Below are 26,551 nucleotides of genomic sequence, written 5' to 3' on the forward strand. Positions count from 1 at the left end.
AGGGGATCTGTGTGGGAGGTCATGTCGCTGTTACTATGTATACGGGTGGATATTTTCAGTTATTGCCTAATAGAATAAAAAGAAAAACAAATGTGTCCAAGGTCTTTCTAAAGCAAAGAACAAGGTGTTGAGATTTCACAGTTGCAAATCTGTGTCAATATTTGCTTCCCCAAGTTAGGTAAATAAAGTGACCTCATTATCCATTCACATGATGTGAAGAAAACCGCACACTGAGAAAAAATGTGGAACAAAAATACTCCTTCCTAATTCATATGTCAAGGACACCAGGCAGAGTTTTCATCCTGTCCACAAAGAGCAACCTTAAAACACCATCAACCTCTCCATTGAAAGAGAAATCACTACAGCGTGCCAACATTTGCCCAAGACTTTATTATCTTGCCCTTTTGCCCACATTTCTATTTAGTAATTTATTTTATAAAAACACACGGATTGCCTTTTCCCTCTTTTACATATCCATTGCCAGAACCCACTACCAGGAGCTGATACATCTATAAGTATAGGAAACCAGAGGACAGTTGACCATGCTTATTCACTCAATGGCTGCTAGGGTCAAGCCTACATGTTAAACATGTGGAACACTTAAAACATGTGAAAGAAAGCTGTGTGTCCCCTCTAAACTTGGCTTCACATCATTGGTGTCCACACGTCTCTGCATGCACTACTTCATCTTGGTTTTGTGGCCCACAATTGCTTCAAATTGAATGTTCTGTATACGACTGATAGCTTTTAAGGCACGCTCAGGAAGAAACCTACATTAAAAAAAATGAGAAATTTCAGTTTGAAATTTTGATGCCAGTGTTCCTTTATGTTGTCAATTTAAAAAGCGCCGAGAGCATACTTACTCAAGTCCAGTTTTCCACTACTCTTTGCTTATTGTTTAGTCTCCTCTCCCCCACCCATCTACAGTTATCTATATAGTGTTGTTCTCTCAGAATAGCAAAATTGGATTACATCTTCTACCAATGACAACCTAAAACCGACACCAAACTCACTTCCAAAAAAGTGTATTCTGGGGCCAAGAACTGAGAGTCCACCACATACACCCCCTTCCCCCCTCTGCCTGTGTCCAGACCTATTACTTTATAGAAAGAAAAACTAAAGAGTCTTTTCAAAAGCTGCTGCTTCTTAGTGTATTGTGCTGCCCAGCGGTTAAACATGGCCAACTGGAAATGAATACAGAAAACCATCAGCTGACTATAACAAGATGTGGAAGGAAGGGTTTACAGGGGCTGAATACCTCTCAGCATGTCGGAGGGTTAGGTCTGAGTTGACAGAATAGGGAAGGGTGTGAGTGAAGTGAAAGAGGCAGGAGGTGCGCTTTCTACAGAGAAAGCCACATTTCAGATCACATCGGTATTGTGTACTAAAGCAACATTTACTTCCCTGGATAGAGGTCAGAAGGTGGGAGAAGAGACTGAGAGGTGGGGACCCTGCTGTGAGGAGGTAAGGGGAGAGCTTACTCAGGCCATTGAACAACAAGCCCAGAGGCTAGTGATTGCTTCTGATCACAGAACTGTTTCTCTCCAAAAGGAGTTAAATGCAAGGAGCAACAAAAATCCCTGTTGCCAGGCTTAACAAATCACCCACAGTGCGGCAAGGGCTTTGAGACAGGTAACTGGTCCTATCCCAGGCAGAGCAGTCAACCATTTTTGCACTTTGGTCATATACATGCCAATTTTGGAATTTTTTTCAACTTTTAATGAGACCTGTTTTGAGCTGTGTTGAGGAAATTCGATTTGTGGGATTTTGCTGTCTTTGGGGGCTCACAAGCCTGAGACAGAAAGGAGAAGTGATTCTATCGATAAGCCTCTTGGGTTATAAATGAAGTGAAATAGAAACATGTGGAAGCATGTTATGAGACATTCGAGATGCACACTGTCACAAAGAACCGCAAAACTGAGCACCCAAGGGTTTTAGGGAGATTGCTGCGACAACAGGAAGACCTGAGTTCAATCCTCAGAACACACACACAAACACTTGGGCATAGCTGTCAGCACTTGTAACCCCAGTGCTGTGGGAATAGAGGGCCTGGGATATCCCTGGTGATGAATATCTATTCTAGCCAAGCTGGTGAGTCCAGGTCTCAATAAGAGATTGTATCAGAAAAAAAGAGAGAGAGGGAAGAGAGGGAGGGAGGGAAAGAGGTAGGAGGGAGAGAAGGGAGGGGAAGAGAAGGGAAGGAAGAGAAGAGAAGAGAAGAGAAGAGAAGAGAAGAGAAGAGAAGAGAAGAGAAGAGAAGAGAAGAGAAGAGAAGAGAAATAAACCTAAATCAGAAACCTAGGTGGATGGTTCCAGAGAGCTTCGCCTCTGCCTCCACAAGTACCACATCTCTATCCCCCACATGTACCACATGAACACACACACAGACAGAGCCTTTATGGTGTGCCCATACCCTGTAGTTTTTCTTTCTTTCTGTTAAATAGACTTGAGCAAAATTTGGGCCAAGATGGTAGATGTATTCCAGAAAGGGTATCAGAGAATCAAAGACTCATGGGTAAGGCAACATGGAAAATGTGACTTTCACTGCAGCCATGGGGAGTTTCCATAGCAACATTTCTTTTTTTATTTTTTATTTTTTATTTTTTTTTTAAGATTTATTTATTATATGTAAGTACACTGTAGCTGTCTTCAGACACTCCAGAAGAGGGCGCCAGATCTCGTTGCGGATGGTTGTGAGCCACCATGTGGTTGCTGGGATTTGAACTCTGGACCTTCAGAAGAGCAGTCGGGTGCTCTTACCCACTGAGCCATCTCACCAGCCCCCATAGCAACATTTCTAACATTTGTGTTTGAGTGTTTCAGGGTTCTGCGAGGCACTTACTTTTCCAGGATCAGAGAAATATTGATATAGGATGGAACGAAGATCATTTTCTTGTTGGTAAGTATTCCATTGATCAGACTCCTTGCAACTTCTTCTGGCTCTAATACAGGCCATAACCTGAAGGAAAGGGGGAAAGAGTTTATCTCCGTTTATATTTTATTTCTTCCTTTGGATGCTGGAATTGAATCCAGAACTTTCACATATACCCTGATGTTGAGGTAAAACCCCAGCCTCTTGATTTATATTGTTTTTAATTAACAAATGAAGGAAATTATCCTGTCTCTTCACCAAATTTAGAATTAGGATTTACAATGTTCCAGGCTTCCCCTTCCCACATCGCACACTGACATCTTGTTATCATGTTCTTGTGCTCTTGGGTTCAGTAGGTCTGTCTGTTACCTCACCAGGTCAAAATAATTAAATCACAACAAGGTACAAGATGGAGAGACTGAGGAGCCAGGGGACAAAATGGCCAGGAAGGAAACACCGGATCTCCAATGCCTGCTGCATGTAAAAAGAATATTCTCTGTCTGAGTACACTTCCTGTTGTGTGTCTATGTCTGAGTACACTTCCTGGTGTGTGTCTCTGTCTGAGTACACTTCCTGGTGTGTGTCTATGTCTGAGTACACTTCCTGGTGTGTGTGGGTATCCATAGAGCTGAATTGTTTTGAGGCGTCTCGTACTTACGATTTGCTTCTCCTGCAGTTTTAGGGAAATTTAAGGTTTGTATAAGGAGTGTTCTGTTACAGCTGGCAGTGGAGCATTTCTTGATTCAAAAGTTGCACCCGTGTATAATTGAGAAATGTGTATAACCTATGTCCAGTGTTGGAGTCTTGCCCATTAATGAAGATGAGGGAAAACTCAAAGCATAAAAATGGATTTTAGGTGTCACAGCAAGGTTAGCATGCCTAGGCATGGCTGTGTGGGTGTTGGAACTGAATCCCATGAGATAGTCTGTGGTTTCCGCAGACTCCCGTGCAATTGAGATGCCTGTGATGTGGACAAGCAAACCATCACACAGCAGCACAAATCAATACTTTTTAGATTATCCTGGCTCTGTCTCTCCCCTTCCTAATTTTGCAATGGAGTCTTCAATCCAGCCTTAGAGCCACATCTGACATGGGCACCTCAGTGTCAGCCTCGGGTTGAGGTCATGCTACTGGACTTACTTAAATGATTGTGACATACTTGTTAAGTACCTATGACCTACTCAAGACTCCACTGCCTGGGGGGGCTCCTGCTTAGAAGGTCTTCCATCTCACCTTGTACTCGGGTTTTTGGTGAAGCCAGTATTCACGAACACAGGGCAGAGACACGAGGTTTTGATACCGTTTTTTCCCAAGGTGTCCAGTTCTGCAGTCAGTGCTCGGTGGAAACCCACAGCAGCAAACTTGCTGGAGCTGTGAGAAAATCAGCCATCAGCAAAGGTGTGTGTGTGTGGGGGGGTGGGTGGTGGTGGTGGGGACAGTCTCAGCTGCCTGAGAGAAGGCAGCTTCATGTGTCCAGACATGCTAGCTGCCGCTCGAGTTTTTATGAGAAGGCAAATGACCATTCGGTTTTATTTTCTTATGTAGTAAGCAGAATTCTGAGCATGCAAAATACCTGTTTTTTTTTTCTTTTAGGGTGCTGGGGATTGAACTTTGACACATGCTAGTCATGTCTTCAACCATTGCTAACCCCGAAGCCCCTGTTGCTAATTTCTAACTAGCAGAGATAGCAAAAGGACCACTTGCAATAGGCTTAATGTTTCTCACTGTACGTGTGACCCTTCTCTATGGTCCAGGCAACCATCCAAGTGCTTCTTAAACAGGTTTTATTAGTTTTTATCTCCAAAAATGTGAGTCAGAAAAAGATACTTAAAACACTGTGAAGCCAACATCGACAACCGTGTGGGGCTGAACTCATTTCTCTTCTCTTGATTAAAGAGCTGATGTTTTCTCCCTTGGCACTGGCAACCTCATGGGTTTCCTAATGTCACAACGAGTATTTGGAGCAAAGGGGCTCCAGATGGCGTTGGTAGGGTTGTGTTTGCATGTGCAACCTTTAACCTTTTGTTCTTTCATTTTTCTGATTATAAAATATAGATAACAAACTATAAGGCTGTCTTTGAGAATTCAATAAATTAGCATATGCATATATGGATCTATATAAGTTTTAATTGTAGTTTTTGTCCAGCTGACAAAAAATATCAGTGTTAGAAGTTATTGCTGTCTCTGTCTTCCTCTCCTGTGTGCGTGTGTGGTGTGTGTGTGTGTGTGTATGTGTGTGTATATGTGTGTGTGTGTGGTGTGTATGTTTGTGTGTATGTGGTGTGTATGTGTGTGTGTGTGTGTGTGTGTGTGTGGTGTGGTGTGTGTGTATGTGTGTGCATATGTGTGTTGTGTGTGTATGTGTGTGTGGTGTGTATGGTGTGTGTGGTGTATGTGTGTGCATGTGTGTGTGTTGTGTGTGTATGTGTGTTTTGTGTGTGTGTGTGTGTGGTGTGTGTGTATGTGTGTGCATATGTGAATGTGTGTTGTGTGTGTATGTGTGTGTGGTGTGTATGGTGTGTGTGGTGTATGTGTGTGCATGTGTGTGTGTTGTGTGTGTATGTGTATGTTGTGTATGTGTGTGTGTATGTGTGGTGTGTATGTGTGGTGTGTGTGTATGTGTGTGCATATGTGAATGTGTGTTGTGTGTGTATGTGTGTGCATATGTGAATGTGTGTTGTGTATGTGTGTGTGGTGTGTATGGTGTGTGTGGTGTATGTGTGTGCATGTGTGTGTGTTGTGTGTGTATGTGTATGTGTGTGTTGTGTGTGTGTGTGTGTGTGTGTGTGTGTGCATGTAATGGAAACCTGAACTACACTGAAATTTAACTCATCTGTGACCATGTATAGTGTGAGAGATTGCTTAGTCCATGGTCAAGTTTAGCTTTGAATATGCCTATAAAGAAATAACACCTGCATCTGCTACATCCACAGATCTTGGTAAAATTGTTTCTGAGATCATCGTATAGCAGTAAGGAAACAAGATGGCAATAGCAGACTTCTCAGAGATATGCTGCAGACTGTGAGTGTGCCTGGGTCCCTGGGACATGGTGTGCAGTGTGTGCATCTCCTGGGAAGGCAGGGCTGCTCCGTTCTCTTCTCTCACACATGCACACACATAGACCACGCTATACCTCTGTGCTCGTGTTAGCTTCTGGGCACTTTACTAGTCTGTGGGCATGGAGGCCTGAAAACTAATAATCCCTAATTATTTCCTATAATTAATCCCTATAATTATTTAGTTATATAATATATGGATATATTTATAAAATTATAGTATATAATATTTATAAAACACATAAATATACTAATTATAATAATCCCTATAAATAATCCCCAAACTAATAAGCAGAAATGCACAGCGCCATGAGCAAGGGACACCTACCAATAAGGGATAAGATAAGGAATCACTCCGTGGCCGCACACCGAAGCCACTGTGACAATGTGGCCAGAGTTTCTTCTCAGCATCGATGGAAGGAGTGCTTTGATGATCTTAAGGTCCACGTAAAAAGAACAGAAACAATGACACTGTTATTAGGTGGATTCCAGGCCAGGCTCTTTCATTTCCAATGCCTCCACCATAGCAGAGGAGGGGGCATTGGAAATTACACACTTGCAAGACCCTGAGGTTCCTTACACACAGTGACAGAAAGAGAGAGTAACTGTGATGGTTGGGGCAGTTCTCAGAGTGTCCCTTAGATCATGCAGAGGACCTGTGCGAGCGTGCATACAGCACTCGGAGCTGTGACCCCTCGACTGTGCTGAGGACCTGTGCTAGTGGGCGAGCATGCCCCTTCATCCCTCCAGGAAGAATTAAGTAGCTCCTTCCGGGATTTGCCACATAAGCAACATTGTTATTTCTCTGCCGTGCTAGGAATTAGCCAGAGGACTTTGTGCATGCCAGGCAAGCCGGGTGCTGCTGAGCCCTAAGCAATATTGTCAAGGGAGAGATCCACCAGTGCGGGAACTGGAGGATGGTTTACCGTTTTACAAGTTCTTGGCTCCAATTTGAAGAATGGGGATCTTTACTCACATCAAAGTGATGGAAGTTCTATCCTGGCCCAAAACCACCGTGCACAGGGAGCAGACCCAAATCTCTCTCTCGTAACAGTATACATTATAGGATACATTATGGCAAACAAAAGCCTCACTGTACAGTGGGAAATATCAGAACATTTTATGAGAATTTTACAGACCTACTCTTCAAATTCTGTGTAAATTCCTAGAGCCCAGATGGCCAAGCTAATCCCCCCTATCAGCCCTGCCTGCAGATCTGTATGGAGGTAATGAGGGCTCCTGGTTCTCTAAACCTCTACCTTTTGATATATTTTGTGACATAGTTATAATTTCCTATTAATTATTAGATAACTAGTATATAGGGTCTCTGTATTGTGTGACTGTCATGTTAGCTGGGTCCTGAGGATGAAGGATGCTCTTCAAATCCAGGTTTGTTCCAGGTGCTATAGTAATTTTGAGGCCCCACGGTATTAATTCATACAAATGTTCCCTCCAAAGGGCTGAGAAGGGTACTTCAGTTTCTCACAAACTCCCAATAGTAAGGAATCGGATTCACCTCTCTACACTCCAGAATTAATAGGCATGCTCATCCCACCGCCCATAGGCTGCTTATGACTGAGATTCGCTATGAATATAGATCAATGCAAATTTGTGAGCTACAGTAAAACATTTTGAGATTTTTTTCCCCCTACTGGGAACTCAATTGTGAACTTCTCAGGCAGGAACTTTGTAAATAATAATGTTATGTCAAAATGTCTACTTATCTCAGAGCCTAACCCTAAGTGTCCCCAACTTCTGCACAGATCTAAGTAGTTACTCTATGTCCTTTCAGCTCTAAACACCTATGAAAGGAAGATGCAGACCAATGTATGCAGCATACCTTTCCTCTAAAATAGTGAAAAGATGTACAGAGGAAATATCAGTAAACCTTTACAAATATTTTTAATTAATAAATGTATTTATTATTAATGGTACTCATCAGGCCCTATGTTAGATTTTGTTTGACAAAATAAACCAAATGGCTCTCTCTTTTGGGTGTCCTGTATCTCCTTGAACTCTGAACCCTGCTGCCAGAGACCTGTGGCTCTTCTACTCAAACACATTACACGATTCCTGACTTACGAAACAAAAAACGAGGCTGGAGAGATGGCTCAGTGGTTAAGAGCATTTCCAGAGGTACTGAGTTCAATGCCCAACAACCTCATGGTGGCTCACAACCATCTGTAACGGGATCGGATGCCCTCTTCTGGTGTGTCTGAAGACAGCTACAGTGTACTCACATACATAAAATAAATAAATAAATCTTAAGAAACAAAAACAAAAACACTCCCACACACAAATATTGTGACCTCAATGAGTTTCCTGTACCGAAGAGATGTCAGACACACAACCCAGAAATGTTTCTGACTTACCCAAAAATGTCCGAGGATATTGACCTCAAAGGTCTTGGTGATCTCCTCATCCTTGGCACTAAGTAGGTCTGCTGGATATATCGCCCCGGCGTTGTTTACCACGATCTCGACATCACCTACTTCTCTCTTTACCTTTTAAAATGCACACATAGGACAGGTCATTCTCACAAAGCTCATGTTGATAGGAGACAGATGGATAGAGGCATTTTTATGTTCTATATTATAAGGATATATATACTCCACCATGTAAAAAGGAACCAGAGCATACACACTATTTATAGCTCAGCAATTCCACACCATGTGTTCTGAGCTAACCACTGCACACACCTATCCCAAGAGTCTAAGATTGATACCAGCAGAAACTAGGCCAACTCAACTCCAAGAAATGCCTGAGCCCAATGACACAGAAGGAGGAAGTTGTCCAAGGGATGATAATGAGAGACACACAGACATCACAGGATGACATGGAAGACAGATATCCAAGATATCAATCTGACTTCCAAGAATAAAGAATAGCTTTACGATGCAGTTTCTGTCTGAGCTCACTGGCTTTGGTGACAGCTAGCTTGGTCACTATACCATCTAAGTTTTTGTTATTCCAGTGTATGAGGTCTCAGAGTTCAGGTGTGAACCAGTCCAAGCAGTGACAGGAAGGGAAACCTGTCATGAGGTAGGGCTAAACTGTTTTGGTTAAAATCCTAAATTCTGTGCCCAGTGTGTGATAGGTAGTGTGAAAACTTATGAACTTAAATAAACAAGAATTAATGTTTGTGCTGGTAAATAATACTTAAGTTCTGTTAAGATATTTTTAAGGTGTTAAGTAATTAATCTTGGTTTTGCTATCCACTGGCCACGTGGTCTTTGTCTGGGCCAAACCTTCCAAGCTTTTATTTGCTTATCTATAGTGAGTCTAATGGGATTTTAAAAAATTAAATCAGATTAAAGAAGGCAGTAGCTTAGCGGAGGGTTTTTTTTTTTTTTTTTTTTTTTTTTTTTTTTTTTTTGTAAGCACTTGATGTTCACTTTTTGAAAGAGTAGGTATAGTGGAGACGGCTCAGTGGATAAAGGCATTTTCTTCTCCCCCTCCCTTCCTCTGTCCTCCTTCTCCTCTTACTCTTCCCCTCCTCCCCCTCCTCCTGCTCCTCCTCCTTCTTCACCACCACCACCACCACCACTACCTCCTCCTCCTCCTCCTCTTCTGTTTTTGCCATACCTGACAACCCCCAGGATCCCCATCATGGAAGGAGAGACCTGCTTTCAAAATTTGTCATCTAAATTCTACATACACATTGTGGGGTGTGTATGTGTATGTGTACCCACCCCCACCATGCGCGCGCGCGCGCGCGCGCGCACACACACACACACACACACACACACACACGATGCAGTAAATAAAACAAATACAATGTTTAAAAAGTCATTAACTCTGTTTTTCATAAAAGACTAGATTATACACAAATCAATAAAATCTCAGAGGGAATAAGTTAAAGAAAAAGCAGAACAAAATCTAATTTTAAAAAAGTTAGAAAAGAGATCAAATTTTCTGCTGATAAATCATCTTTCGTTTCCTCTGGGCCAAACTTTTTAGTCACAGCAGATTTGACTCAGAATATGAAACAGTGACAGAGGCCAGAGCTGAGTGGATATTAATACCCACTCCTTCGGTCACACAGCAACTTGACAGAGCAGCTGACGTCTACCGGAAGTCAAGCTTCCCTAGCCAACTTTTTCGTTTCCCAGCTCAGTGTCAGCTGATGCGACACCTGCACCCGGGTTCTCACCTGATCCACAGAGTTGTAAATCTCGGCCCGGTTGCTGCAGTCCACCACAAACACGTGCACGACGGCCCCCAGTTTCCTGCATTTGTCCGCGGTTTCCTCAACACCACGCTGGGTGGGGTGGGGGGTGGGAGGGGGGAAGGCAGGGGAGGCAAATTTGAGAAAAGATCAGGCTCTTTAAAATACTTTCGGATCCTTGTCCAATAAGCCTCGTTATGTGAACTCATTATCTAACTACATTAACTAATTAGCTGGCCATAGCAGCAGCGGAACCAAAGAGAAACAAACCCTTCGGGTTAAGGCTTTTGCAGCTTCGCATCTTGTCCTGGGAGTGCCTGTAGGTGATTTGTCTAGCGTCATGCTGTGGGAGCATGAAGGGCTTCCCATAAGTTCTCGAAGATGTTGCTCCTCACAGTGTCAGAGATGATGTCTGAGCACGGAGGACAGAAGGAAGACTAGTCCACAGTTGCCGGGCATCACCCATTGTTGTCAGTAGAGTGCTAAGCAGCCCTCTAGAGTGACACTAGATGGCTTATCACAACTCGGATTCACCCCCGCGGATGCGAGGAGAGAATCTTATCCAGGAAAAGCTTGCACGAGGAAACTGTAACTTACTACACGTGACAGTCTTTTTTTTTTTTTAATATTTATTTATTTTATATATGTGAATGTGCTGTCACTGTCTTCAGACACATCAGAAGAGGGCATCGAATTCCACTACAGATGCTTGTGGGCCACCATGTGGTTGCTGGGAATTGAACTCTGGACCTCTGGAAGAGCAGTCAGTGCTCTTAACCACTGAGCCATCTCTCCAGCCCCCACTGAGCCATCTCTCCAGCCCCCTCCACGTGACAGTCTTAACTGAGTATTTATTCTTCTGAAGCTCTGGAGGGAAAAAGGCCAAGAGCCAACGGCTGAATTCTCACGAAAGTGAGAATTGCACACAAGTCCTCCAAGACATGGAGACAGCTAATTTTTAGCCTAAATCCAGAAGCCTCTTACCCGAGATTGTCCTAATGTGGTGTGTGTGTGTGTGTGTGTGTGTGTGTGTGTGTGTGTGTGTTCTCTCTTGGTGTTTTAGACCAGGTGTCATTCTCTATCCCTTGCTTACTATGTGAACCCTAAGCGGGTCTCCAACTCAGGCCAATCCTCCTGCCTCAACCTCCTCAAGCACTTACAGGTGTGAGTCACTACCCTTGGCTTTTTTTTTTTTTTTAACCTACATTTCAGGAACATTTGGACTCTTTCCAAGTTTTGACACCTATTGATTTTATGGGGAGTATTATGGAGTTCAAATTCTTTTTTAAAATCATACTTTTCCCTCTGATGGTTGTCCCCACTTCTCTGTGAGAACACCCAGGATGCTCTTTCTTGTGCAAGCTGGGATGGCAATAGTGTAGCCATCATTTGGGCCGTCCCTGAGTGGATGGTAGGTTTGGCTTACACTGGTTGCCTCCCTCCGGCCCCTTTGCATTTCCTTATCTTGGCTAAACTACAAAGCAACAATAGAAGTCTTAAAGAACAGACTTTAAGGAGGATTAAGGTGTCACTACAAAACCAACATCGTCTTCATATAGACTTGGGATGGACTGCTGCATAGAGCATAGGTCCAAGTGGGGCTGTGGAATAGAGCTGTGCTTTGGGTAGGAGAGTTTTCCACTAATATTGGCTTCATTTCCACTAATGAAGGCTGCTTACTGTCAGATGGCCCAGCTGCCCTCCTCACTAGCCTCATACAGAAGTCAGAGCTGTAGAGAGAGGCAGTAACCAGAGCCTCAAGCAAAGATTTGACTGAAGAAGAAACAATATATCAGTGTTACTTTCTTCAGTAGCGTAAGCAAAAGATCTGACTGAAGAAACAATATATCAGGGTTACTTTCTTCAAGTAGCACCACCACCAGCAAGCCATCCTACTCCTGTAACAAGCTCTCGTTCAAGGTCAAGTTAGCAATCCTAACTAAAGTCATTAGCTCACACACATGAAAGCACAAGGGGACACTTAGAAAGGGGGTCAGCAAGAATGGGAGGGGATCAGAGATAATGATGGGTGAACAGTGAATATGACCAGAATATACACATCTATGAAAGCTCACGGTGAAACCTAGCATCATGTATGAGTGATAGATGCTAATAATTTGCAAACTGTCCAGCCTTATAATTAATCTGGAGCATGGAAGAATGTATCTCTTCATCACTTTTGCACAAGAAACACCTTCTGGGGTGTCACCCCCTCTGCCCATTGCTAATCCCCGTGTCCTTTTTATTCATGTACAAACTAGTATGTTCCATGATGGCATTTCCACACACGAGGCATGACAGAGCCCATGCTTGGTGCCTCTCCCTACCCTCTTTTGTCTCTTGCTATAATTTCGTCTGTAGCCAGGGCTGGGTTCTAACTTGCAGCAACCGTCTTGCCTTGGTTCCTCCAACGCTGGGACCAGAGCAGAGTGACCATTACCTCTCCCCCCCCCCCCCCACACACACACACACTGATGCTTCCCTTTGTGAGTCTGGCTCCCTTTTCACCTAAAGTTGTGACCGCCAGTTTTTCCCACTGTCTAGCAAACAGAATGATGTCATTCTTCCAAAAGACTGAACAATGTCCTGTGTGTGAAACCACATTTTCCAACCCACATCTCTGGGTGGGCACCTTGGCTGGGTCCACGGTTTTGCTATTGTGTCATTGCATTCTTCTTAAATTTGCTTTTCATTCCTTGCATACATATACCCTGTTAGCTTCCTGCAGCCCCTCCCTCTCCACTGCTGAATTCCCTTCCTAACAGTTGTGTTTCACATCTCTGTGCCACTGTTTTTAAAGCTGGGGGGGGGGCTTCTCTGTGGCCTTGCTTCTCAACTTTTAAGGAAAAGGAGCCAGCTTTGATGGAAAGCTAGCTGGCCCCTCAGTGAACAGGGAAACTGGAGTTACATTCGCAGCTTTTCAGTCAATCATTTGATGTCTTAAAGTTTCATCATGAAGTTCAAGAATTCAAAGAGAAATTTACAAGGTTGAGTTACTCAGTTTTCAGGCACAGGGAAAAAAAAGTGGAAGTTATCTTTATAATGTGACCTCATTCTAGTTTTACTCTTTCTGTGTCTGAAAACTTTCAAATTAAAGGCAGTCTACTAAGTATTGATGTCTTCCCACCATGCACACTTGGGAGGTGATCTGAAGACCCGTGGACCATCTTCATGATGTATTCTCATTCTCGTTTATATTTTTTATGAGGGACTGAGAACAGCTGACTCAGTTTTCTCAGCTCCAAGAAGACTGCCTAGGACCTGTGCAGGATTTGATAATCTCAGAATCATCTCCAAGTACCGTGTTAGCTCATCTTGCCCACCAATGCCTGTATCTGCTAAGCAAAGATGCATGGTGCCTCTCGGAATTCTTCACTGCTCAAAGGAACCAACTCGGATTTAGCTCCTTATGTTCAAGAGCGTTCTGAAGGCTGGGAAAAGTGGTGTTAACTGCAGATGGCAAAAACGTAACAGGGTTACCTGCAGCCGAGCAAAAAACCCCAAGGAAAGCTTTGGAAACTCTGCTTCTCAACAAACAAACAAACAAACAAACAAACACCAACACCCCGGGTCTCTCTAGTCTGAGCCACTGTATCCGGTACATGACAGCAGCGGTTTGTGGTTTCCTTGTAGTGCTGGGGCTCACACCCAGCCACAGCTGGATCTAATATCTAGTTTATGTATTCTAGATAATTGTTGTACCGCTGGGCTACATCCCCAGTCCAGTTCTTCAAAGATTACAATCCCAGAGACAGTTTGTTGTGGCACATCTTTTTCATGACCTTTCGGGAATGTGCGTGTTTAGGAGAAAGTGACACAGGACGTCAACACTTTCAGACTTAAGGGTAGTTAAGAGCATTTATAAATAAACAGAGATCAACAACCTCGTGAACGTCCTAGTGACAGCCAGGCACTGGTGTAGCCATCTCCATATGCGATGCTGCGTGTACCAGGCCATACTAAGCACTTAAGTACTATTCTTTTCTCTTCTTGCTCAGGACCTTGCAAGTCTTTTCTTTTTTCTTTTTTCTTTTCCTTCTGCTAAAGGTCAGATGTAAGTATTTTAGGATTGCTGGAGTGTGAGTGGAGGTACCATGGGTTTCTGCTGTTAGTTCTTCATGTGGTTTTGTTTGTTTGTTTTGAGAATCCCTCAAATGTGTAAAAACTTGAGCAGTTGCTCCACGGTAGAGTGCTTGCCTGGCACGTGCTAAGGTACTGTGGCTCAGTGGTAGGTACTAAGACCCAGCTTCAGTCTATCACAGAAAGGAACAAATGAATAACAGAATAAATGAAAATCTAAAAGTATAAAAGTCACCCCTAGCTGTAATAAACTGCATATTGGCCAATTTGGCTGCTGGCAATCATTACCTGTAGATTTTGTCTCCCTCTGAGATTTTATCCCAATGGTAGAGTTTTTTGTTTGTTTGTTTTTTGTTTTTTAAAATTGAAGTTGAGGTAAGTTATGTGGCTTGCCTAATTTCAGCAGCTGGGAAGCTCTCTGGCTCCTGCGTCTCTTGTTATCAAGTTGTACACCACAGTAGAACCAACCAACCAACCAGTCAAACAAAATGAAACCCCCCAGGCTTAGTTCTCCAGCTCGTTGGTTCCATCTTGTTCACCTGTCGCAGGGATCCAGAAAGGACCCAGGAGTTTATTAAAACTTTGAAAAAGGAAAACACAGAGAAAAGCCAGCACTAAGTTAAGTCACTAGAGAAACATATGCCTTGTTATTTGGTGACTTTAAAAGATTGTCAGAAACACCTATTATTACCTTATTGATATCCCATAGGACCAGTCTGCTTTTCTGCTTTGCAAATTCATATGCAGTCAGCCTGCCTATTCCGTGTCCGGCCCCCGTGATGAGAACCGTCTGCCCGGCCACAGATTTCCTTCTCCGGGGAATGAAGACTTTTACCAGTGACTCCAGGTAGGAGTAGATGATGATGCCTACCAGGAGGAGAAATTCCAGGATGAGGTTCATGGCTCTGCACTGCCCTCTCCCTCGGGCTCTGTTCTCACAACAGACACCTCTGCTCAGATCTCCACAGAGAGCCCTGTCAGGTATTATGGGCTGCTGCAGAAGAGGCAGACTTTGACTGTGTCCCCTGACGAATCAGATACACCTTTGGTTTTTGAAATGATGCCAGTCTCTAACACAAGCGCAGCATAGGTCAGGGAACCCAGTGGGATGTGCCCTTTGGACCTGGTTATCTGAAAAGCAGTCGTGCACCGTGTTTCGACATGAAACTTCACCTCTCAAAGCTATTCTGGAAGTATTGCATCAGCTAATGGTCAGTTATCATTTGAATGTGTGTGTGTGTGTGTGTGCGTGCACGAACACAAGTAAGCATATGTGTGCATTCACGTTAAATCAGGGTTGGGGGAATTAGAAATAGAAACATTATATTAAAGAAACTTTAAGGGATCAGTGACATGGCTTAGCAGTCAAAGTGCTTGCCATGCAAGCCTCTTACCTGAGTATGATCCCCAAATCCATAGTGGAAGGAGATAGCCAACTCTATACACACATACCCACAGAGAGGGAGACACACACACATACATAGACACACACTCACATACACACACAGACACAACTTACATACAGATGCACACATACAAACGTACATGCATAGATACATACATACACACTCACACACATACACACATGCATAGACACATATACATGTACACACACAGACACACATGCACACACATACACAAATGCATACACTCACATACATACAGACACACATGCACACACGCAAATGCACATACACACACACACATACACACACATGTATATAAAGTAAAAATGAGGAAGCTAAAATATGGGTCAACAAAGCCTAGCTATTCAACTCATGTATTCACAGTTATGCTCTTCCTCTGAAAGCCCTGAGGTGGAGGAGAATGTAGGTTATAGGAAACAGCCAGTTCTCGCCATAACACTGGGAAAATCACCAGACCAGATATCATACACCTCAACTTAAAAGTGCTGGCACTGTCTCAGCCTGGGCGGTGGTGACAAATACTGTGGGCTAGGTGGCTTATTACACAGTCCTAGTGTCTGTGTAACCTAAACTACACATGGGTTGTGTGTCAAGTAGGAACTGGCTTCTTGGTTTGCAGACAGCTGCCATTTCATGGCCACTGCACCCCAAAGAATGAGGAGGGAATTCTCTGTGGTCAACTTTATAAAGACCATAGATGGCCATCATGACGTAATCACCTCCCAAAATTCCAACATTCTAATTCTATAGTAATAGGAGCTAGATTCCAGCATAAGAAATTAAGGGGACACATTCTGCATAGGGTAACTTCTAATAGTGGAAAAGTAGAGATAACCCTTGTCCATCAATGGATGGGTAAAATATCAAACATGCATACGATGGAATAGTATTCTTCCTTTTAAGGAAGAAATTCAGATACATGCATGGTGATCCTCAGTTATAATATGCAAAAGGAAATAAGCCAGACACAAAACATCACACATTCTGAATCCGTTTATATGAGGCATCTAAGACAGTGAGAGGCCAAACCTACTCCATCTTGGGACCAACCTCCATCTTAAAGGAAAAACCAAAAGCCTGAGAACTTGATCTGCAACAGAACCCAAGCTGGACCCACGTACCAGGATGGACCCCACGGCTTGTTCTTGTTCTAGATACTTCCTAGCAACAGTTAATCAAATATCAGTCTGATTGTTTCAGATGTACTTTCAGACCATTTGTGATTGTCTACAGCCTTGCTTCAGAGCACCCACCTGTCGGCCTACAGTAGACATTCAGTTAGATACTTGCCAGGATAGACACCCCCTCACTTACTTCCATTTCCTATAAAACCTTGTCCTGCTGAGGGTTCAAGGAGGGCCCAAGCCCGAGCTTGTAATAAGGAGACCCTAATACTATTACATTTGAAACGGCTCCTTGGTGGTCTTTTGGCCTTGATGAACGCTTCCTGGCACTACAGTAGTCAGATGAACCACACATGTTCTGACTTCATTTACCTGAGTTACTGAAGGTATTCAGCTATATAGAGACAGCCACTACCCCGACAACCAAACCAAAGCTGTATGAAGCTGGGTGTGTGGCACTTGCCTGTAATTCCAGCATTGAGGGTGTGGAGACCAGAGTATTGAAGGTTCCAGACAAGCCTGTTTACATAGTGAGAGTCTGTACCTCGACCCACAAAGCTCCCCAGCAAAGTCAGTTACGAACAAAGCAAAGAAGAACTAACTGAAAAAGCATACACACACACATGCACACGCACATACATGCATGCATGTAGACAAAAGAAAATTTGTAAGTAGTCAAGGTTATAGAGATCAAATAGTAATGGTTTGAATTTACTAAGCACATGGTGAGCTGATTTAAGGACTTTTCACACATACATTTATTTACTCCTCACAAGATGAGTTTGGTGATATACGATTAAAAGCTGTACTGGGGTCTCGAGAGATGGCTCAAGGGTTAAGAGGGTATATGGCTCTTGTTGAGGAACTGAGTTCAGTTGCCAGCGCCCGTGTCTGGCAGCTTACAGTTGCCTCTGACTCCAGCGCCAGGGTGATCCAAGGTCTCTGGCCTCTTTATGCATCTGTACCCACTCATATGTGAACACAAATTCACATAATTAAAAATCATTAAAAAAAAATCTTTAAAATATGCAGGAATAGTCAGCTGTAGTGGTATATATCTTTAATCCCAGCACTAGGGATGCAGAGACAGGCAGATCACTGTGAGTTCAAGGACAGCCTGGTTTACCTACTGAGTACCAGGCTACCTGGAATAACACAGTGAGACCCTGCCTCAAACAAAACACCACCACCACTGTCTACTATATGTTTTGGGGCTGGAAGGCTGGCTCAGATAATAAGAGGGCCCGCTGCTCTTCCAGTAGACCTGAGTTCAGTTTCTAGCATCCACACTTGACAACTTACAACCTGAAACTCCAACTCCAGGGGGTCTGACACCCTCTCTTATCCCTGCTACCAGCACATGGACGCACATGTCATAAACATACACAAACACATAAGCAAAAAGAACAAGTCATTTAAAAAAAAATCTGCAGTGGCTACAGAGATGGCTGGGTGTTTATTACCCATGCAAATGACCTGGATTCAGCTCCCAGCACCTACAATCAGGCAGCTAAAACCTCTTTACTTTAACTCAGCTCCACGGAATTTAGTGTCCTTCTCCAGCCTTCCAGACACCTGCACACATAAGTTGCACACAAACTCACACAGCACATGTGATGGCTTGTATATGCTCAGCCCAGGGAGTGACACTATTAGAAGGTGTGGCCCTGTTGGAGTAGGTGTGTCACTGTGGGTGTGGGCTTTTAAGACCCTCATCCTAGTTGCCTGGAAGCCAGTGCTCTGCTAGCAGCCTTCAGACGAAGATGTAGAACTCTCAGCTCCTCCTGCACCATGCCTGTCTGGATGCTGCCATGCTCCTGTCTTGATGATAATGAACTGAACCTCTGAACCTTTAAGCCAGCCCCAGTTAAATGTCCTTACAGGAGTTGCCTTGGTCATGTGTCTGTTCGCAGCAGTAAAACCCTAACTAAGACGGCACACATTTCCTCATTTGGAAACAAGAGAACTCAGGCTAGCGTGGGAAGCAGCTGGTTGAAAGCCAATGTGCCTCTGGATTAGGGTTACTTTTGTACCCCAGGGCACGCTTTGAGATATTTTTGGTTGCCACAGATCAGGCATGCTATTGACATCAAACCAACCTTTTGTCACTAGAAAATGGCACTGTCATCTACAAACTACAAGCTGGAGAGCCACTTGAGCCAGTTATGAAGCAAATCAGAAAAAAGAAAATCTCATAATGTGTGAAGTTTAGGGTTTCTTGTTGGTGGAAAGAGGCCTAAGGGCGGAGGGTGAGCTAGGCTGGGCATGAGCCTGAACATCCAGCAGTGCATAGCACCAGACTGAAACTAAGACATGCTTTTACAGAGATCACAGAACTGTCAAACATTAACATGGTTTAGAGCAGACCTTGGGCTGAGCTGCCACGAAGCAGTCTGCCTTCAGCTTTGTGTGTAACGGCCAGATAGCATCCAAGGTGACACACTCTCACAGGCTATAGAAAGGCAGCCTTAGGTTTATAGCGAGACTTGTATCTTACTTCTAGAGGCCACTCAGTATCTAAGAATTGAGAAACACCAAGAAAAGCGCAAAACAGCTGTGTGTTTCTCAAAGAGCTGGGCTGTTAGCTTATGAGAGAAATCAGTGGAGCAGCTTTTTTCTCAGTATTTTCCATGGACCAGGGCATTGATGTTCATCATACACAGGATTTTTAACTGTTAGAAACAGATCTGTCTCCTGATTAAAAAACTTTATCTTTTGTGTGTTGTGTGGATTGTTTGTTTGTTTGGAGACAGAATATAGCTATGTAGCTCATTCCAGCCTGAAACTCATGATCTTTCTGCTTCAGTCTTCTTGGGATTACAGGCTTGCAGCACTATGCAGAGCATATATTTTTATAAAATCATTGTCTGTAATACATGTTCATTACAAGTTTAGTCTGTCCGTGATTTAGATCAATTGTTTGCTTCTGACATGAGTCTGGAAGCATAAGTGTTCATTTTTTCATAGCGCATCTCAGGCCAAGTCACGCTCTGTAAAACTTCCAAACTACGCTAGAACCATCAACCATACTTAGAATCTTATTAAACTGAAATAATTGCTGAACTCTGTTCTTTTCTTTTCATACTTGAAGGTCCCTGTTGGTCATACCTGTTGGTCAAGAAACCACTTGGATGTGTCTCTGAAGATCAGAGGAGTGCTGTGAGATTAGTGTCCATCTCTGCCTAGGGTGTGTGTGTTGTGCGTGTGCCTGTGTGTGTGTGTTAACATTCAGTAAATGAGTTTCCATTTTGCTGGTTTCATGTGTAAAAAAGGTGCTCACTTTGTATACTGCTCATTGCTAAAATTGTTAATTTCTGATGAGTGTTTTGAAAGCTAAAACATGTAGAGCCAGAACAGGGACATGTTATCTGTATCCTGAGCCACCTACTGAGTTCTGGAGGCTTCCACCTGACCACTTCACTGGTAGCTAAGGCTGGCAAGCTGGTACTCATATACGCTAGCCAAATGGATAAAGCTGTCTGGAGGCAGCAGAGGCTACTATCAGGCTCTTCACATCCGAGCCTCATTTCCTTTTAAAAGTAGGGTCCCAGGTATCCTGGGCTCCAATCACTACATAGCTGAGTGTGACCTTGAGCTGCCCCTGCCTCCAGCTGCAGCCTGATTTGGGAGTACTGGGATCAGTAGCTTGAGCCTGTTAGGTCAGCACACTACCAACTGAGCTACATGCCCAGTCTATCTGAAGTCATCTACAAAGACCATCCTTTAGCAGCTACTTAACAATCTACTAGCTCTTTCGAGCTTTGGCTCCAAGATGGCCATAAAAAAAAGAAGAAATAATGGTAGTGCCAACAAGGACCACAGCCTCTGCCGTGGAGCAACTGGGGGAGCCATCTTGGAAGTGACTAGTCTGCACAGTTGAGTGTGTGGACCACAGAAGCAACACAGCTTCTGGGACAGGCAGAAGCGACACAGCTTCTGGGACAGACCCCGTTTCGGGCTCCAGACATCCGGGCACCTTCCCCACCAGAGGAGAGGTGCACGCCCCGCTTGGGAGGGCTCTGCCGAGGAGCACCTGTGGAAGCCATCTTGGGTTCCGGATCCCTCAGAGACTAGTCTGTGCAGGTGAGAGTGCAGACTACAGAAGCTACACAGCTTCTGGGACAGGCAGAAGCGACACAGCTTCTGTGATAGGCCCTGTTTCGGGCCTTCATCTTCAGCCAGGAGGCAGGTCCGAATGCCAGATATCTGTGCATCTTCCCTGCAAGAGGAGAGCTTGCCTGCAGAGAGTACTCTGATCACTGAAACTCAGGAGAGAGCTACACTTCCATGTCTGCTGACAGAGGCTAACAGAATCACGAGAGGAACAAGCTCCAACCAGAGACAAATATAACAACTAACTTCAGAGATTACCAGATGGTGAAAGGCAAAGGTAAGAATCTTACTAACAGAAACCAGGACCACTCACCATCATGAGAACCCAGTACTCCCACCTCAGCCAGTCCTGTATACCCCAACACACCGGAAAAGCAAGACTCGGATTTAAAATCATATCTCGTGATGCTAGTAGAGGACATCAAGAAGGACTTTAAAAACTCACTTAAAGAAATACAGGAGAACACTGCTAAAGAGGTAGAAGTACTTAAAGAAATACAGGAAAACACAACCAAACAGGTGATAGAATTGAACAAAACCATACAAGATCTAAAAAGGGAAGTAGACACAATAAAGAAAACCCAAAGTGAGAGAACACTGGAGATAGAAACCCTAGGAAAGAAATCTGGAACCATAGATGCGAGCATCAGCAACAGAATACAAGAGATGGAAGAGAGAATCTCAGGTGCAGAAGATTCCATAGAGAACATCGGCACAACAATCAAAGAAAATGCAAAATGCAAAAAGATCCTAACTCAAAACATCCAGGAAATCCAGGACACAATGAGAAGACCAAACCTACGGATAATAGGAGTAGATGAGAATGAAGATTCTCAACTTAAAGGGCCAGCAAATATCTTCAACAAAATTATAGAAGAAAACTTCCCAAACCTAAAGAAAGAGATGCCTATGAACATACAAGAAGCCTACAGAACTCCAAAGAGACTTGACCAGAAAAGAAATTCCTCCCGACACATAATAATCAGAACAACAAATGCACCAAATAAAGATAGAATATTAAAAGCAGTAAGGGAAAAAGGTCAAGTAACATATAAAGGCAGGCCTATCAGAATTACACTAGACTTTTCACCAGAGACTATGAAAGCCAGAAGATCCTGGACAGATGTTATGCAGACCCTAAGAGAACACAAATGCCAGCCCAGGCTACTATACCCAGCCAAACTCTCAATTACCATAGATGGAGAAACCAAAGTATTCCATGATAAAACCAAATTCACACAATATCTTTCCATGAATCCAGCCCTTCAAAGAATAATAAAGGGAAAACACCAACACAAGGACGGAAACTACACCCTAGAAAAAGCAAGAAAGTAAACCTTCAACAAACCTAAAAGAAGACAGCCGCAAGCACAGAATCCCAACTTTAACAATAAAAATAACAGGAAGCAACAATTACTTTTCTTTAATTTCTCTTAACATCAATGGACTCAATTCCCCAATAAAAAAACATAGACTAATAGACTGGCTACACAAACATTTTGTTGCTTACAGGAAACCCACCTCAGGGAAAAGGACAGACACTACCTCAGAGAAAAAGGCTGGAAAACAATTTTCCAAGCAAATGGTCCTAAGAAACAAGCTGGAGTAGCCATTCTTATATTGAATAAAATTGACTTCCAACCCAAAGTTACCAAAAAAGACAAGGAAGGGCACTTCACACTCATCAAAGGTAAAATCTACCAACAGGAAATCTCAATTCTGAATATCTATGCTCCAAATGCAAGGGTAGCCACTTTTATTAAAGAAATTTTAGTAAAGATCAAAGCACACATTGCACCTCACACAATAGTAGTGCAAGACTTCAACACACCACTTTCACTAATGGACAGATCCTGGAAACAGAAACTAAACAGAGAGACATGGACACTAACAGAAGTTATGAAACAAATGGATTTAATTGATATCTACAGAACATTTTATCTTAAAACAAAAGGATATACCTTCTTCTCAGCACCTCATGGTACCTCCTCCAAAACTGACCATATAATTGGTCACAAAACAGGACTCAACAAATACAAAAATATTGAAATTATCCCGTGTATCCTATCTGATCACCATGGACTAAGGCTGATCTTCAATAACAACATAAATAATAAAAAGCCAACATTCACGTGGAAACTGAACAACACTCTACTCAATGATTCCTTGGTCAAGGATGAAATAAAGAAATTAAAGACTTTTTAGAGTTTAATGAAAATGAAGCCACAACATACCTAAACTTACGGGACACAATGAAGGCAGTCCTAAGAGGACAACTCATAGCCCCGAGTGCCTCCAAAAAGAAACTAGAGAGAGCATACACTAGCAGACTTACAGCACACCTATAAGCTCTAGAACTAAAGGAAGAAAATTCACCAAGAGGAGTAGACGGCAGGAAATAATTAACCAAGTGGAAACAAAAAGAACTATTCAAAGAATCAACTAAACCAGGACCTGGTTCTTTGAGAAAATCAACAAGATAGATAAACCCTTAGCCAGACTAACTAGAGGGCACAGTGACAGTATCCTAATTAACAAAATAAAAAATGAAAAGGGAGACATAACAACAGAACCTGAGGAAATCCAAAACACTATCAGATCCTTCTACAAAAGGCTATACTCAACAAAACTAGAAAACCTGGATGAAATGGACAACTTCATAGACAGAGACCAGGTACCAAAGTTAAGTCAGGATCAGATTAACGATCTAAACAGTCCCATTTCCCCTAAAGAAATAGAAGCAGTCATCAATAGTCTACCAAAAAAAAAAAAAAAAAAAAAAAAGCCTAGGACCAGATGGGTATAGTGCAGAGTTCTATCATCAGACCTTCAAAGAAGACCTAATTCCAATTCTTCTCAAACTATTCCACAAAATAGAGACAGAAGGTAGCCTACCAATTCATTCTATGAAGCCACAATTACTCTGATACCTAAACCACACAGAAGGTAGCCTACCAATTCATTCTATGAAGCCACAATTACTCTGATACCTAAACCACACAAAGATCCAACAAAGAAAGAAAACTTCAGATCAATTTCCCTTATGAATATCAATGCAAAAATACTCAATAAAATCCTCACAAACCGAATCCAAGAACACGTCAAAACAATCATCCATCACGACCAAGTAGGCTTCATTCCAGGGATGCAGGGATGGTTTAATATACGGAAATCCATCAACGTAATCCACTATATAAACAAACTCAAAGACAAAAACCACATGATCATTTCGTTAGATGCTGAGAAAGCATTTGACAAAATCCAACACCCCTTCATGATAAAAGTTTTGGAAAGATCAGGAATTCAAGGCCCATACCTAAACATAATAAAAGCAATCTACAGCAAACCAGTAGCCAACATCAAACTAAATGGAGAGAAACTCGAAGCAATCCCACTAAAATCAGGGACTAGACAAGGCTGCCCACTTTCTCCCTACCTATTCAATATAGTACCTGAAGTTCTAGCCAGAGCAATTTGACAACAAAAGGACATCAAGGGGATACAAATTGGAAAGGAAGAAGTCAAAATATCACTATTTGCAGATGATATGATAGTATATGTAAGTGACTCCAAAAATTCCACCAGAGAACTCCTAAACCTGATAAACAGCTTCAGTGCAGTAGCTGGATATAAAATTAACTCAAATAAATCAATAGCCTTTCTCTACACAAAGGATAAACGGACTGAGAAAGAAATTAGGGAAAAAAAACCTTCACAATAGTCACAAATAATATAAAATACCTTGGTGTGACTCTAACTAAGGAAGTGAAAGATCTGTATGATAAGAACTTCAAGTCTCTGAAGAAAGAAATTGAAGAAGATCTCAGAAGATGGAAAGATCTCCCATGCTCATGGATCAGCAGGATTAATATAGTAAAAATGGCTATCCTGCCGAAAGCAATCTACAGATTCAATGCAATCCCCATCAAAATTCCAACTCAATTCTTCACTGAGATAAAAAAGGCAATTTGCAAATTCATCTGGAAAAATAAAAAACCTAGGATAGCAAAAACTATTCTCAACAATAAAAGAACTTCTGGTAGAATCACCATGCCTGACGTTAAGCTGTACTACAGAGCAATAGTGATAAAAACTGTACCTGTACAGTGACAGACAGGTAGATCAATGGAATAGAATTGAAGACCCAGAAATGAATCCACACAGCTATGGTCACTTGATCTTTGACAAGGGAGCTAACACCATCCAGTGGAAAAAAGACAGCATTTTCAACAAATGGTGCTGGCACAACTGGCAGTTATCATGTAGAAGAATGCGAATTGATCCATTCCTATCTCCTTGTACCAAGGTCAAATCTAAGTGGATTAAGGAATTCCACATAAAACCAGAGACACTGAAACTTATGGAGGAGAAAGTAGGGAAAAGCCTCAAAGATATGGGCACCGGGGAAAAATTCCTAAACAGAACAGCAATGGCTTGCGCTGTAAGATCAAGAATTGACAAATGGGACCTCAAATTGCAAAGCTTCTGTAAGGCAAAAGACACTGTCAATAAGACAAAAAGGCCACCAACAGATTGGGAAAGAATTTTTACCAATCCTAAATCTGATAAGGGACTAATATCCAATATATACAAAGAGCTCAAGAAGCTGGACTCCAGAAATTCAAATAACCCCATTAAAAATGGGGTTCAGCTGGGCATGGTGGCGCACACCTGTAATACCAGCACTTGGGAGGCAGAGGCAGGTGGATTTCTGAGTTCAAGGCCAGCCTGGTCTATAAAGTGAGTTCTAGGACAGCCAGAGCTATACAGAGAAACCCTGTCTCGAATTAAAAAAAAAAGGGGGGGGGATTCAGAGCTAAAGAAAGAATTCTCAACTGAGGAATACCGAATGGCTGAGAAGCACCTGAAAAAATGTTCAACATCCTTAATCATCAGGGAAATGAAAATCAAAACAACCCTGAGATTCCACCTCACACCAGTCAGAATGGCTAAGATCAAAAATTCAGGTGACAGCAGATGCTGGCAAGGATGTGAAGAGGAATACTCTTCCATTGTTGGTGGGATTGCAAGCTTGTACAACCACTCTGGAAATCAGTCTGGTGGTTCCTCAGAAAACTGGACATAATACTACCGGAAGATCCAGCAATACTTTTCCTGGGCATATACCCAGAAGTTCCAACTGGTAATAAGAACACATGCTCCACTATGTTCATAGCAGCGTTATTTATAATAGCCAGAAGCTGGAAAGAACCCAGATGTCCCTCAACAGAAGAATGGATACAGAAAATGTGGTACATTTACACAGTGGAGTACTACTCAGCTATTAAAAACAATGGATTTATGAAATTCTTGGACAAATGGATATATCTGGAGGATATCATCCTTAGTGAGGTAACCCAGTCACAAAAGAAATCATTAGATATGCACTCACTAATAAGTGGATATTAGCCCAGAAACATAGAACACCCAAGATACAATATGCAAAACACAAGAAAATCAAGAAGAGGGAAGACCAATGGGTAGATACTTCATTCCTCCTTAGAATAGGGAACAAAATACCCATGAAAGGAGTTACAGAGACAAAGTTTGGAGCTAAGACGAAAGGATGGACTATCCAGAGACTACCCCACCCGGGGATCCATCCCATAATCAGCCACCAAACCCAGACACTATTGCATAGGCCAGAAAGATTTTGTTGAAGGGACCCTGTTATAGCTGTCTTGTATGAGGCTATGCCATTGCCTGGCAAA

General features: G+C 42.7%; 1 protein-coding gene and 1 long non-coding RNA gene across 2 annotated transcripts in view; one reads left to right on the plus strand and one right to left on the minus strand.

Annotated features, from left to right (window-relative positions):
- Positions 1–370: 370 nt before the first annotated feature.
- Hsd17b13 (hydroxysteroid 17-beta dehydrogenase 13) lies at positions 371–15,181 on the minus strand. The gene is made up of 7 exons (XM_021163518.3): positions 14,868–15,181; positions 10,082–10,189; positions 8,301–8,432; positions 6,257–6,363; positions 4,106–4,243; positions 2,843–2,959; positions 371–770 (listed from the first exon to the last, which is right to left on the minus strand). Exons 1-7 carry the CDS (start codon positions 15,075–15,077, stop codon positions 680–682), a joined length of 903 nt encoding a protein of 300 aa, XP_021019177.1. The 5' UTR covers positions 15,078–15,181; the 3' UTR covers positions 371–679.
- The window catches only part of LOC147005304 (uncharacterized), a 37,175-nt gene continuing 14,843 nt past the window's right edge, over positions 4,220–26,551 (plus strand). The window contains exons 1-2 of the long non-coding RNA XR_015046961.1: positions 4,220–4,270; positions 5,806–5,893. This is a non-coding gene — a long non-coding RNA (uncharacterized LOC147005304). The remainder of the gene's footprint in view (positions 4,271–5,805; positions 5,894–26,551) is intronic.

The sequence above is a fragment of the Mus caroli genome, unplaced genomic scaffold, assembly GCF_978045245.1.
Source record: "Mus caroli unplaced genomic scaffold, Mus_caroli_1 scaffold_4, whole genome shotgun sequence".
NCBI classification, from domain to species: Eukaryota; Metazoa; Chordata; class Mammalia; order Rodentia; family Muridae; genus Mus; species Mus caroli.